The sequence below is a fragment of the Eulemur rufifrons genome, chromosome 5, assembly GCF_041146395.1.
Source record: "Eulemur rufifrons isolate Redbay chromosome 5, OSU_ERuf_1, whole genome shotgun sequence".
NCBI classification, from domain to species: domain Eukaryota; kingdom Metazoa; phylum Chordata; class Mammalia; order Primates; family Lemuridae; genus Eulemur; species Eulemur rufifrons.
Window position 1 is genome coordinate 37,759,178 of NC_090987.1, and position 14,875 is coordinate 37,774,052.

The window sequence follows — 14,875 nt, forward strand, 5'->3', positions numbered from 1 at the left end:
TGTCATAAAGTGTGAACCTGAAATGGAAGCAGATGGGTTATAAAATGAGGGGTAAACGTTTGGAGTGCTTCTTCCCAAAATAACCGTCACTATTTTCAACTATTCTGACAAATGGAGAAGCACGAATATTCTAGTTGTAAACATCTTAACAGTAGTTTATAGCAGAGAGTTCTGACAGTTAAATGGTTGCAATAAATGTTCCATATAGTCCTGGAATTATTTTTTATAATAAGGAAGCCCTGTACCCTGCACAAGAAATAAAGCGACCTTTCAAAGGGATGAACTGAGCAACTGTCATTTGTCCTACTGGAGGGCTGAATGGACTTCACGATGCTGAAGAGTCAAGTGGAGGAATCAGATACTGGACTGATAGGCAGAACGACAACCAGTATTGCCTCTCTACGAAAATAATAAGAAAGCCTTTTGGATTCTCTCATTTTGGAATTGAGTGTATGGAACCACAGGATGTTTTGGCTGGATCATTTATTAAACTTGGAATTGAACTACTTTATGAACTCAACTGTAATTTTGTGTTATTGGGTTTTAAAAATTAAGCAACTTTTTTGGCGTGGGGGTAGGTCAGAGGGAAGAAGAGTGCATGACGGCTTAGTTTTTCTGGGTGTTCTTGCCGGTGACTACTGCAGGTACCAGCCTGAAGAGGTCTTTTCCAATATTTGATGAAGTATCATTATGGGCAAAGAATGTTGGTAGCGTTTCCGGAGCTGGTGCGACGAAACCGATCCACAGTCGCCCGACAGTCAGGCCAAGGCATATTTTCCAAGGTGCGCTTTTCGTGTCTAATTTAAGCGAGGGTCCTGCGCGTTGTTTGCAGCGTGGCCGGGCAGCACCTGAAACTGCTGCTTTTCCAAGTCCGTTAAAAAGTTATTTGCGCTAGGGATTTTTCGGTTCTGCTATCCCCCACCCCCCTCCCCTGGCTTCTGCCAGTAGAGACCTGCCCTAGGGGGTATTTTGTCCCGGGAGCACAAAACTATTTTCTTTTCTGGAAATAAGTTGACGTCAACTGGGAGCTGTTTTTGGTTGCTTTGTTTCCCGGAGCGCCCAACCCAGCACACCGCCTCCGGCAAACTGCGAGCAATTCAAAGCAGCTCGCCCAGAGGGGAGGGGAGCCAGTGTGAAGGGGGTGGACCCCACCGCCCGCGGAGGTGGGGAGACCTGGGGAGCTGCTGCGCTCCGGGGGCGGAGCGCGGGCCCGGGTCCCCAGGCCAAGCCTGGGAGCGCAGCCCGGAGCCAGCGCCGCCCCCGGCTCACTGTGCTCGCGGTGAGGGCCGCGGGAGAGCAGCCCCTGGTAGGTAACTTGCCAGGCGCCCACCTGAGTTCTCCGCACCCTTGAAATTCCCCGCGCCAGCGTCCGATAGCCTCCAAACCTGGGAGCATCCTGGGACAAAGGGCCAGCCCTCCGGAAGTAGCCGTGTGTGACTGTCCGTGTGTGCAACTAACTTAGCTGCCCACTGCCCCAGCCTCCGGGAAACAAACACGCCTTTCTGCATGTTTTCGGGGACGATGGGGAGCGCAGCGCATTGCGAACAAAGCCGGCCACCTCTCCGGCCGCACCTTGGGGACAATTCGGGATGGTTCTCCGAGGAGAGCAGGGCAGAAATGTGAGAGTGTGTGAGGGAGAGAGAGAGAGAGAGAGAGAGAGAGAGTTTCCCCGAGCAGTCGGAGGTGGCCCGCGAGGCAGAGACTTGCTCTAACTTGTTTCACACCTGGCGCGGTTTCCCCAACGCTCCGCGGCGTCCAGGGCGGAGGAGGCACGCGGAGGGCGAGCAGCAATCGCTGGAGAAAAGACACCGTCAAATCCCACTTAGGCGCAGAGACCTAGTCTCCCCTTTTTCCTTTTTTTTTTTTTCTTTGTTACAAATTGATGGATAGGTTTCTATTGATGAATAAAATGATCAACCGCCCTGAAAGCAAGACGGAAGGGCCAGGGAAGGGGGAACGGGCAGTTGACATGACTCCCACAGTCAAACTGCTGAGAATTCGGACTTGAAGGCAGATTCGAGGAAGCTCTTGAGGAGCTGGCGAGGCTGCCTCCCAGGAGGGCCGGCCAGGCACGGGGGCCTAACTAGGACCTAACTCAGTCGGTTCCCCTCGTCCCAGGGACTTGGAGCTGGCCAGAGCGCCAGGGGACACTGGGACTGGCCAAGGAGGAGAAAGTTAGAATGCAGTGCGAGCTCCGGAGGTGGCCTGGGCTGTGCCGCCAAAGAGAACAGCCGAGGTTCCAGGCGGCTCTGGGACGCTGCCCTTGGGCCGGGAGAGCGGGAGGCGGCGACACAAGGACGCGCCCGAAGCCTGGGCGCGCCGGGGGCGGGCGTTTGGCTGGAAGTGGGGCAGTGTCTCCTATGGGAAAGCGGGACCCGGCGAGCTCTTTGGCTGCCTTTCCAGTTTCCGAGGTGCCCGCCCCCGCGCGCCAGAGGCAGCGCAGCCCCGAGGGCGAACGAATGGCGGTTGGCAAACTTGGAGCGAGAGCGCGTTCGGGATCCGAATCGCCGAACTGTGGCGGCGGCTGGGGCGGCCGAGACCCAAGTTCACTTTTTCCGCCCGCGCGCTCGCCCACCCGACGGGCCTTTGCTATAGTTTAGCTCCAACTTGTTGGAGCGCCTCGCCCTAGGGAGTTGTGTCAGTTTGCCTCAGGGCAGGGACGGCGGCGGCCTGGGAGGGTGGGGAGGGGTCCCTGGGGTCCTGAGCGCCACTTCCCTCGTCTCCCCTCCCACCTGCCCCTCCCAGTCTCTCTTTCTTGCTCCTTCCCGGGGCCGGCTGGACCGGCGCGGACTTGCCCCAGACCTACAGGGAGCGCCTCAGGTCTTTAATGACAGCTTAAATGTGGCTGTTGGAAAAGTCGAAAGGGATGAGGCTGATGTGGGGCGTGTTTGAGTCGGAAAGGGAGCTGGGAGCCGCGCGGCTGGCCCCAGGCCCCTGCGCCTCGCCGCCAGCAAGTAGGTGGGGGAGCCGCCGCCACCAGCCCCATCCCGCTCCCAAGCCTCGCCCGCTGCGCCCTGGCCGCGGGCGCAGAGAGGGTGCGGGGCCTCGCCGTGCCTCCTCCACCCTGCTCATTAACCTGCCTGCTCCGCTCCGCTCCGGGCGGCCCCAGACACCGACTTCTCGCAGCAGCACCCGCGGCCCGCCCGGCGCAGCCGCCGCCCCGACCCCCCGGCTCCGGGGGGCAATGAGGGGGCGGTGGAAGGGGCACTGCTCCTCGGGCATTACTTAGAGAAGCGAGACCGTCCCGCCCTCCCACCGGCCCTCCCTCTCCCGCCCGGGCCCGCGCAATACTCCGCCTGAGGGTAAGTTGGGAGTGTTTCGCCCCCACCGACAGCTCTCCCTCCCCTTCCTTTTTTTTTTTTCCTACAAAGTTTTCTTAGAAGTGGGGAGCTGGGTGGGGGAGGAAGAAGGTCCTGCCATTCTCCGGCCTCTACCCTATCTCTCCCCGTCTAACTTACCCCTACCTCCCGTCTCCTCCCCTCCATCCCCTGCGCACCGCTGCCCCTCCGGAGCGGCGCTCCAGAATGACAATTGGAGCGCGGCTCCTTTAAGAGCCCGGCTTTGCCTCCCGGTAGCTGAAGGTCATTAAACACAAAAGCTCTCAGCGCTGCGGTCCAATATAGCGCATGCGCCCTGCCCGAGGACTGGCAGAGAGACGGCAATATGGCGAGAATGCCTGGCAGCGGGGACTGTAACACCAGCGCGGGCGGCAGCGCCAGCGCCGCCGCCGCCGCCGCCGCCGAGAACAATGGGGAGCGGGGCGAGGGCGAGCGCGGTGCTGGGGGCCGTGGCCGGCGCCACGGCCGCCCGCACTACTGCAGCGCGGGAGAGGAGGAGGAGGAAGAAGAGGAGGAGGACGAGATCCAGGAGGTGCAGATAACGGGGGACGAGGAGGAGGAGGAGGACGGAGGTGGGGGGCTGGAGGAGGACGAGGAGGAGGAGGAAGAGGAGGAGATGGGGCTGGACTGGGACGAGCCCCTGGAGCCTGAGGACTCGGCCGGGGAGGAGCTGGAGCCCGAGCCGGTCCATATGATCAATATGGACCAGAGTGCCGCGCTGGAGCCCGAGGCGCCGCCGCGACTGCTGGCACCCCGGGCCCGGGGCGGGCCGCCTGGGGACGGCGCGGAGATGGACCCCGACGTCCTGCAGCGGCCCGAGCGGGCCCGGCTGAGCGAGAACACCCGGCTGGCCACCCGCTACGCCGTGCGCATCTTCCGGGAGTACCTGAGCGAGAAGGCGCAGAGCCCGGACTTCGAGACCATGGACAAGGGGGCGCTGTGCCGCGTGCTGCGCTCCTTCTACGCCGAGGCCCGCTCCAAAAGCGGCCAGCTCTACAGCAAGTCGTCGCTCATCAGCATCCGCAGCTCCCTCAACCGCTACCTCAACGAGCCCCCGTACTGTCGCACGCTCGACCTCACCAAGGACCCCGAGCTGCGCAGCGCCAACCTGACGCTCGCCGCGGTCATCCGCAAGCTCGAGGAGCAGGGCGCCGGGCCGGTGGTGCAGAAGCAAGCCATCACGCGCGCCGACCTGCGCAAGCTGTACACCTCCAACGTCTTCAGCACCAACACCCCGTTTGGGCTGCTCAACAAGGTCTGGTTCGAGACGTGCATGTACTTCTGCACGCGCGGCCGCGAGAACCAGCGCGAACTGGAGGAGGACTCTTTTGGACTGGCCATGGACGAGGACGGTCGCAAGTTCGTCTACTTTAAGTCCCTCGGGCCCTACCACAAGTCGCGCTCTTCGTCGTGGAGCAAGAAGCGCGCTGAGAGCAGCGACGAGGAGAACTTGCCCCGCATGTACGAGACCGGCACCGAGTTCTGCCCCTACGCCAGCTTCGTTAAGTACCTGTCGAAGCGCAACCCTCTCTGCAAGGCGTTCTTCCAGCGGCCCCGGGATCACTGCAGCGAGGGCGATGTGACCTGGTACGAGAACAAAGCCATCGGCAAGAACTTGCTGGGCACCAGGATGCAGATGCTTTCCAAGGCGGCAAAGCTCTCCAAGACCTACACCAACCACTGCATCGGCGCCGTCTCCATCGCCACGCTCAACAGCATCGCGGGCATCGGCACCAAGCTGGGCTCGCCCGCCCCGCAGAGCTGCTACGCTGAGGCTCTGAACGGGGCGGCTCGCCACCACTCCCACCATCCCCCCACCCATCCCTCCCACCACCACCGCCCCCAGCCGCCCTCGCTGGGGAACGCGTACATCCTCCCTAAAGACAGCCAGGTCGGGCCCGACGTGAAATCCGAGGCTGCGCCCAAGCGCGCCCTGTACGAGTCGGTGTTCGGGTCGGGGGACATCTGCGGTCCCTCTTCCCCCAAAAGACTTTGTATCCGCCCCTCGGAGCCTGTGGATGCGGTGGTGGTGGTTTCCGTGAAACACGACCCCCTGCCTCTTCTTCCAGAAGCCAATGGGCACAGAAGCACCAATTCTCCCACAATAGTTTCACCTGCTATTGTTTCCCCCACCCAGGTAACCAAACCAAACTCTATGCATGAAATGTTTCTCTGGTACCACTTCGGGACTAACTTTTGTGCGAATGCAGGTCTGGGTCGGGGGGAAGTTTTTAAAAGTAGGTGTTATACTGAATCGAATTTGGTTTCAACCTTAGAAACTTAACTCTCTTGGTGCTTTTTCAGGGGAAATTTTCCACCTAACCTTAAAAGATGTGAGAGAGGGCATGCTACCTAACAAATCACTGCTACACGGTGACGAGAAAAACTTCAAAGTTCTCAAAACAAAAGGATTAGCTCATTCTTGCAGCCTCTCTTCATTGAATGCATGAGTTTTATATGGCAAAGAGTGGGGGCGACACTGCACATATAAAAGATGCAATTACTGAAAACATTTGAATAAAGTAACCGTTAAAATACTCTATTACATATTCGCCATAACTTAGTAGAAAAACAGTTACAAGATTATTAAAAAGAAAACGTGCCAATCCCACTTCCTGTAGCTTTCTTTTTTTAAGAAAAGGGGTGGAGAGTGGAGAGCCTGGCCATTTAGTGCCAGTTGATACTGTAACCATGTAGTGGAATGTAAAGTGACGTTTGGGGTACAGTTTCCTGAAGTTGAAGTCGCTTGCTAAAGTTAGTATTCAGGTGGGAACCTGGTAACCGGAGTGCGGCCTGTGGTGCCCAGCGCAGTGGGCACTGCAAGCATTGCTGTGTGTCCCTAGCCCCACAGAGCACACCATGTGAGAGGCACAGAAGACTCAGAAAGTAGATCGTTGGAGTAAGAGTGCCAGCCTAGAAGCTGAGCCAGCTTGGGCTAATCAGTTCATCTCCCAGGGCTTCAGTGTCCTTAAAAAAGATCAGGGAGCTATTTCAACCCTAAAATTACTTAATTCTAAGCAGTACCAAATTCTAGGGCAGGATTGGGGCCTAAAGTGTTAGGTGCTTCTCTCATTATTTTTCCTAGAGGAATATATTCATGAGTATTAATGTTATATTCATTTTGGGGGATACTCTAGGGGCCAGAACCAGAGGTCTTTGGGTTGCTTTGGCTACCTCTGTGGCCACTGGAGGTTTTTACAACTTTGACCTCCCTGCCATCAAGCAGAAGTAGGAATTTTGACTGTTAGTGTAGGAGTATAGTGCAAGTCCTCTAGGAACAGATGTCAGGTACCTCTATGTTTTTTCCAAAGTGGAAATTCCAGTTCTGGACAAACTGACCCTTTCAAACGTTCACCAGCTAATCGGCAAGCCTCAAGGCCAACTGAGAAAGGGGCTATGGATGGTAATATAAACACCGAAGTTCTCTAAGATACACAAGACCTGGAGGCTGTATGTCTTTCTGTACTTCTGGTGTGCGTAGTACGTTTCTGGCAGATAGGTTGTGTTTGAGAGTTTTAAGAGTGGAGAGGAGAATTTGGGTTTGCTTTTTCTTTGAAAGCAAAAATAAATGTTCACATTCTTCTGATAAAGTAAAAACCCTTGAAATGTCCTGATTTAGAGCAGCAGCTGATTAATTAAGAGTTAAAAGCCTAAGAAAGTTTACTAAAGCATATATGTGCTTGGATTAATAAACAGTTTCTCTACTGGCATCTGTCTGCCAGTTTCTTGACACCCACCCGTGTTACATAGAATCATGACTTAAAGATCCACAGAAGATTAGGGAGTTTTGTTTCGTTGGTTTTGTTTTAAGGAATGCAACCCCTTGGCTGCAATCTTTTATTTGCCTTAGTAAGATAAATCAGTTCTATAAAACTGTATCCTGATGCTTTTATTATTCTTGCGTTATCGTCAGGTAACTCCCAAGTTAAATACAGATTTGAGTGTCCCTATGTTGCTTATGTGATTATTATAGCTCTCAAACATGATCTTAGCTCTATATCCCTGTTCGTTAAAATACTACAAAAAAGTTCTGTTTGCACATATTTATTTCACTTATGTTAGAGTAAATTTTTTAAAAATCAGCATTAAGAGGTTTAAGGGCACTCTTTAAACTAGTAACTAGTGAGTTCTGTGGAACTCACTTTATGAAGTCTGAGCAATCAATGAAATGGATGTTGTTTAAGTAGAAAGTTGATATTGAACTTTTTCTTTCTGTGTTTATTAAAATCCCTATAAGGACTGAGGTTCAGGGCATTTCCTGGGGATTAATGACTGGCAGAGGTTGCTGGCCTGTGGTATTACTTGAGGTCATCAACTCTTCTGGCTGGTCATTAATCTCCAGGAAATGCCCTGTGTACCTCAAGCTTCAGTCATTATTACTTAATTATAAACATGGGCTCTCCAGCCTAATACTGACTGGACCTCATCAAGTCCAGTCAGGTATCACACTGAATTCCACTGTTGACTATATCATAGACTTCTTCATAACAGAGAGATCACACACTGATGTTGTTTCTTTTCTAATGTTGCAAGTTTTTCAAAAGATGAAGAGCCTGCTACTTTAAATGCATGTAGTTTTTACTTCTTGAGGGTGATACTAAGTTTGTCATTTTATAGAACTGGTTGAAAAATGAATGCACTCAGGGATTAACAAAGATTGTGGAATTTGTGATTTTTACTCAAGTGAAGTATCTGCCTTTTGGGGAGAAGGAGTGTGGTAATGGTTGTGATGGTCGCTTTAATTGGTCCACTCTTTAATTCTCTTGAATGGTTGTGTTAAAAGTAGTTTCAGTTCCCTCTGTCCCTCACATAGCTGTTGTGATCTAGGAGGATGCAGTTATTGGTGCAGCTTGCTAGCTCCCAGGTGGAGATTACGTGGTCCATTTTAAAAGGTTTAGGGTTATATCATCCATCTTCATAGCTGTTGTCTTTGCATAAAAATACAGCATTTTTCCTGCCTCAGAGAACAGTACTTCAGCTTAGATGGATGATGGCGATTTGTAATTATGTTCTTTATCATTCACAGAGGAAAAAAAACACTAAGAGAAGTTTAGATTCTTACTGTCATAGTTTTGTCGCTTAAGTTTTTGTAGGCTGTGCCAAACAAAAATGTGAAAATTAGCTCACTGTGAAACATACTTAGAAGCACTGGCAAGCTGTGACAAAGGTGTCTTGAGTTGTACTTGCTTGACTCTAACCCAGATTATTTCCAGAAATACTTTTAAGGAATTCTGTAAGGGGGAGATCTGTTAGTGAAAAGATGCTGGGGCGGTGGTGCACGTGCCCTGTTTGTGTTTTATTGTCTTCACTGCTGGCCAGAGTTGGTCCTTACAGTTTCCAAGCTGGAAACAGGAGCAGCCTTTAAACAGGCGCACAGTTAGTTGTTCATTAACTTACCTCTGAGGAGAAGCCAGAGGCTGACAGCTCTGGGAATCCAGGTTTCACTCAGGTGCTGTTGTAGGAAGGAGAAAGGAATATTTAATCTATCTACTTAATAGAAAAAAGCATGCATTTTATGTACTACTGAAATAATTGCTAACGTCTTATTTTGAATTTGAAGAGTAGGAGCGAGGGATACTCTTTTTTTTTCTTATAAATGGAATCAAACTTTTATAAACTTGGAAGGAGTAGAGCAATTGTAGCAAGACTTCCTTGCAGTTGTTATTTGGAGCTATTAGGATTAACTGCCTTTTTAAAAATGGGCTTGTTTCTAATTTTTAATGTTAGTTTGTGACTACATTCATTTTTCTACCGTAAGAATGTTTGGTCTCCTTTATTAAAAGTCCAAGTGGTGAAGAAACTAATTATCTTGTACGTAAATATGTAACTTTCTTCATTCGTTCAGAAAATGGTTACTGAGCATGTATTATCTTGGCTTTTGTACCAAGAATCTATAAATTAATCAACTTTCCACTTGGCAAGTAGTCTCTTTGGCAAGATTTTGGCTTCCTTACCTCTTTTTTTTTTTTTTTTTTTTTTTTTGAGACAGAGTCTCACTCTGTTGCCCAGGCTAGAGTGAGTGCCATGGCGTTAGCCTAGCTCACAGCAACCTCAAACTCCTGAGCTCAAGCGATCCTCCTGTCTCAGCCTCCCGAGTAGCTGGGACTACAGGCATGCACCACCATGCCCGGCTAATTTTTTTTTCTATATATATTTTTAGCTGTCCGTATAATTTCTTTCTATTTTTAGTAGAGATGGGGTCTCGCTCTTGCTCAGGCTGGTCTCGAACTCCTGAGCTCAAACGATCCGCCCACCTCGGCCTCCCAGAGTGCTAGGCTTACAGGCGTGAGCCACCGCGCCCGGCCCCTTACCTCTTTTAACTAGATCAAAATAAAGAAAGTTAAGAGGTGATGTGCTCAGAACCGTCATTCTTGGAAAGAAATCTGTTCTCGTCTATTCTCTTTTATGTACTCATGCATTAATACCGCAGTCAGTATTCAGTTGTAGTATTTTAAATTGATATAAATCCACATTAAATGTCAGTTCAGTGTCTATTCAAGCTGATCCATGAAATAGATAAAGAAGTATTTGCTGCCAAACAACAAAGTGGATCCCATGCATCTAAAACTTAAATCTCTGTATCTCCCTGACTTTTAAAACCTGGCTACCCAAGCAAATGTCACCTAAAGGCCATCCTCTTGTCATTACTAAGATGCCAAGCAGGAAGAAGCCCTTCTTTTCATAGGACCACTAGTTGTATGGAAGACCTCTAGTTACAGTTTTCACCTTGGCAGAGGCCAGCCAAAGCCCTACTTCAGTAGTACAATAAAACTTGAGTGTCAGGTGATCTGTTTGGGGTCTTAACTGCCATTTCAAAAGAGTGCGATCAGTATAGAAGTTCTGGTGTAGCTGCGTGTTAAAAATCTTAGGACCAAACACGTAAAGTAGTAATCTGTGTGTCTGTCATATGCTAGAACCTATTTTACTTCTCTTGACATATTATTCACTGCATTATACCAATTAGTCAAGATGCCTTTTTAAAGACTTCTTTGGAGAATTTAGATAAGGGATACGATAGTGTGAATTAATTGGTCCAGAAAGGTATATTGGTTGACCCTGATAAACTAAAATGAAAGAAAATGTGGCTTTAGGATTTAAACATTACACTGGCACACTTTTTTTTGTTTTAACACTTCTGGTGTTCTAAGATGCTGAATTAAATTCAACCACTGTTAATTAAGCATCTTTCTGCTTATTAAATGCTGCACAGAGGAGCAGGATTCAGTCCTTGCCCTCTAGGGAGATTTGCAGAGGCTGGGCAAGTTAGTGGACTCTTACCCTTAAAGCTGAAGTAATTCTCTGCTTTGATTCATGAACATCAGAGTGGAAACAGGTGACCTTTTAAAGTTTTAGGCTCTATAAATGTCTTTTGGGTTTTCAGATTTATAAAGGGCTTCCTTCCTTTTGCCTACGCTTCTTCAAGAGAGGATGGGAGCTGACTGGTGTTGAGTCTTTACAGCAGAGAATGAGCTTCTATATGGTCTAGATATAAGTGAGCATTTAAGCCCTTTGAGATAACCTCACTTTTGACAGCCAAGGTTGTGTGCTGAGGTGATACCTGAATATGAGGTATTATCTAATGTCCATGACTGTAAACTGGTTGTCAGACCCTGCTATGCCCACTAGGATGACAGGAGGCTGAACCTAATGAGGTGTGTTCTGGGTTTTCAGTAATTCTCCAAGTCCTTCTGTTCAACACTTTCTTTCCAGTCTGACTTCCTTCCTTTTAGCTTATGTTTTAGCAACCTGATGCAACCTTTTCTTTCTCCCCAGAGAACACACATGTATATATGACAGCAAGCTTTCATTAGTGACAGACAAGTTTGGTTGGTTTTTTTATATATATACATATCTTAAATTTTGCCCAAGTCTTAGGTAATAGAATTTTCAAACATAATGAAAGTAGGAGCTGTCTTACAGTATCGTAAGACCAGAGTGCCTGAGCTTAATTGGAGTTTTCAATCACACATGCTTTTAGGCAACTCGTCTATGTGTGCAGTGTGCTTTGGGCTGGTCTTTCACATTTTCAGCCTCAGTGGGAACGTCGTTTTCCTGGAGACCCTCTGTATCCCGAGACGTGCAATTCAGTTCTTGCTCTCTCTCCAGGCAGTGACTTTGGCTGTTTTTAATCCTGTGGAATGTGGGGCAGTTTCAAAGGTATAGCAGGGCAGTGTGAGGATGGTGCAGGCCTCTCGTGATGAGTCTGTCTGTGTAACCTTGGAGAGCTCAGGGAACTTGGGAGGACCTTGAAGGAGAAGACTGGGGACAGGCTAGAGCCACACAGTCATCCCTACCCCCACAGCCCCTCAGCCCATCTCCACCCGAAGACAGAGCTAATGCCATTTGAAAATCCTCTTCACGGCCGGGCGCGGTGGCTCACGCCTGTAATCCTAGCACTCTGGGAGGCCGAGGCGGGTGGATTGCTCAAGGTCAGGAGTTCGAGACCAGCCTGAGCGAGACCCCGTCTCTACTAAAAATAGAAAGACATTATATGGACACCTAAAAAAATCTATATAGAAAAAATTAGCCGGGCATAGTGGCGCATGCCTGTAGTCCCAGCTACTCGGGAGGCTGAGGCAGTAGGATCGCTTGAGCCCAGGAGTTTGAGGTTGCTGTGAGCTAAGCTGACGCCACGGCACTCACTCTAGCCTGGGCAACAAAGTGAGACGCTGTCTCAACAAAAAAAAAAAAAAAAGAAAATCCTCTTCAGAATGCAAGCCTTTCCTGGGAGTATCTGGACTCATTCACACCTAGAATTGCAGTTGACCCTTGAACAACTTGGGGCTTAGGGGCCCCAACCCCCTGTGCAGTTGAAAATCCACTTATCACTTTTGATTCTCCAGAAGCTTCACTATTGATAGCCTACCATTCATTGACTGGAAGCCTTACTATCACCATAATAGTTGATTAACTCGTATTTTGTATGTTGTATGTATTACATACTGTATTCTTACAACAAAATAAGCTAGAGAAAAGAAAATGTTATTAGGAAAATCTTAAGGAAGAAATACTCTTTTTACTGTCCATTAAGTGGAAGTGATCATCGTAAAGGTCTTTGTCATCTTCACATTGAGTAGGCCGAGGAAGAGGAGGGGTGGGTCTTGCTGTCTCAGGTGGCAGAGGCGGAAGAGGTGGAGGAGGTGGCAGGGGAGGCAGGAGAGGCAGGCACACTCAGTGTCACTTTTATTGAAAATAATCTGCTTATAAGGGGACCCATGCACTTCAAACCTGTGTTGTTCAGGGGTCAACGGTCCTGCTTTTCACTGACTTTGGCAGTGAACCCTGGAAGATGGGTGTTTTGATCCCCTCTGGGAGGAAGAGAGTAAAAATGTGCTCCCTGCAGGGGCTGGGAGACTGAAGACAGCCTTAGGTGGTAGGCCTTTAGGAGAGAAGGGGAAGGGTTGAGAAAGGAATGCTGAGGAAACGACAGAGACAGATGTCACTTCCTTTGTGGGTAGTTCACCTGCCAAATTAAAATGTCAAGACTGGTTTGGAAGCTTGTAATCGTCAATTTCTAGTGTTGCTTCATATCCCTAGCCTGGCTTAGCTCAGTTTAGTGCAGTGTCTCACCATTCAGTCCCCATCCTTCCTCTCTTAACACAAGAAAAAGGGGGCTTATTTGTTGCACCATTTCCCATTTGGGCCCTTTCCACTATGTCCAGGGACCAAGGTAGTTAAGTACACTATATATATATTTTTAAATCTGATTTCATATTCTCTACCTCACTCTCTGTTTAGACAAAATGTTCATAGGTAATATCTTCATATATAAACATACATGCACACATATATGTAAATTTGAGACTTGGAATAAAGCCTTCGTTTTGTTATTATAATCTGAATAACTGTTTAGGACAAGTTTCTTGAACTTGTGGATTAATTCTGATACTTCAACTTGCTATGATTTTTGACAGGTAGCTTTTAAGGAACGTAACTTGGAAATGTGTGGTATTTCCACATTCCTATCTGTCATGGGTCAGTGAGTACCTGTTAGACCCCGTCCAGGCAGGACGCGTGCAGGGAGGGCCGGGAGCGCGAGATGCTCGTGTCGTTGGGCTGCAGTCTGCAGAGACAAACATGATTCATTCATTGCAGGGTTTTGATGCAAACGGTCACGACCTCTAACTGGTCTTGTAGCTATGGAATGGGATCTAATCATTAATAATAACCAGGATGTACTGAAGGCTTTGAAGCAGTTCCCCGAACCATAGCATCTGCACCACTTGGGAGCGTGTGGGAAATGCAGGGTCTCGCCACTGTGCCGCTGAATCAGCACCCGCGTGTTAACAGGATTCCTAGGCAGTTTATGTGCACTGAACATCTTGAGCACTAGTCTACACGGTCTCTGGTTTAATCCTCACAGAGCCTCTCTAGGAGTTATGGGTATTACTTCCATTTTGCAAAGGAGGCAGCTAAGGTTCCTATTACAGATATTGACAAACTTACTTAAGTCCTAACACCTGGTAAGTAACTATGCTGCGATTTGAACCCAGGCTTGTCTGATTCTAGAACCTGTGCTTTTCAATCCATGATCTGTTGATCCAGAAATTCTTATCAACTGTTCAAATAAAAGAATCCAATAATGAGAAGACGATACAACACTAAATCACATTACTGCTGTAGGTGTTTTCCTAGAACAACTGAAGAGGAGAGAACTTGTTAAAACACAGCATTTCAAAACAGTGACATAAATAGGCAGAGTACACAAAAGAATATTTTCAGCGTGTAGCAGGCTTCTGTTTTGCTGTGTGGGGCCATCGGCCTGTACTGGGTCTGGGATTTGGAACCACCTCATTGAGAAGCTGTATCACAAAGTGGTTAAGAACAGACTTCAGAGCTGGACCAAATCTCAGCTCTGCCCAGACCTCCTGTGCTTCAGCTTCCTCCTTGGTCAAATGGGAAAGATGAGAGTGTCTATCTATCGCATAGGGTCGTCAGTGTTAAATGAGTTTCCATTTTAAAAGTGCTGAAAACAGGAGCACTCTAATGAATGTTGCTATCATTTTGTTATCTTAGCACAGAATGTTTTACATTTGAACAAATGTGGATCTTTATCATAAAGTCCCAATCTCAGCTTGCAGTTTTTCTCTGGGAAGTAGCTTGTCTGGGTGCCGTGTAGGGCCTCTCTGCTGTTTCTAATTCTGGGGCATCTGTAGACTCCGACCATTGGCACTTCTGCTGGTGTTCTGGTAGATAGGAAATCCCAGGGCAGCCTCTTGTGCTCTGGCCTACCCGAGTCTTCCTCTCTCCTTGCCCCAAAGCCTGTTTCTCTCTCCTCTGCTTTAAGAAGTGTATGTGCTGTGGTCCAGACATGAGTTGGCTCCACACCTTCCTAGGTTTGTTCTGCGGAGCCTTCCTGTTGCTCTTTACAGAGCCTTGGAGATGTTCAAGTGCTAAAGGGGGTTGCAGAGCCCACTGGTGGGCATCGCTGCTGCCCAGACTCCAGCGGATTCACAAATGAAACGAGACGACAATGAACAGAATGAAATCAACAGTTTTTCATAAGAGATGAGATTTTATTTGGAATGGCTTAGGAT

The 14,875-nt window shown here is 48.9% G+C and overlaps 1 protein-coding gene across 5 annotated transcripts in view; it reads left to right on the forward strand.

Moving 5' to 3' along the window:
• KCTD1 (potassium channel tetramerization domain containing 1) overlaps positions 1-14,875 on the forward strand; it is a 172,070-nt gene that overhangs the window by 81,266 nt on the left and 75,929 nt on the right. The window contains exon 1 of one of the 5 annotated variants that reach the window (XM_069468159.1): positions 2,390-2,480. The exons of 1 other annotated variant lie outside the window; for it this stretch is intronic. In XM_069468159.1, the coding sequence (XP_069324260.1) occupies positions 2,460-2,480 (21 nt within the window). In that variant the 5' untranslated portion in view covers positions 2,390-2,459. Of the gene's footprint in view, positions 1-2,389; positions 2,481-2,775; positions 3,303-3,646; positions 5,476-14,875 lie in introns of those variants that run through there. 3 more of the 5 variants (XM_069468161.1, XM_069468163.1, XM_069468158.1) reach the window with 3 other exon arrangements.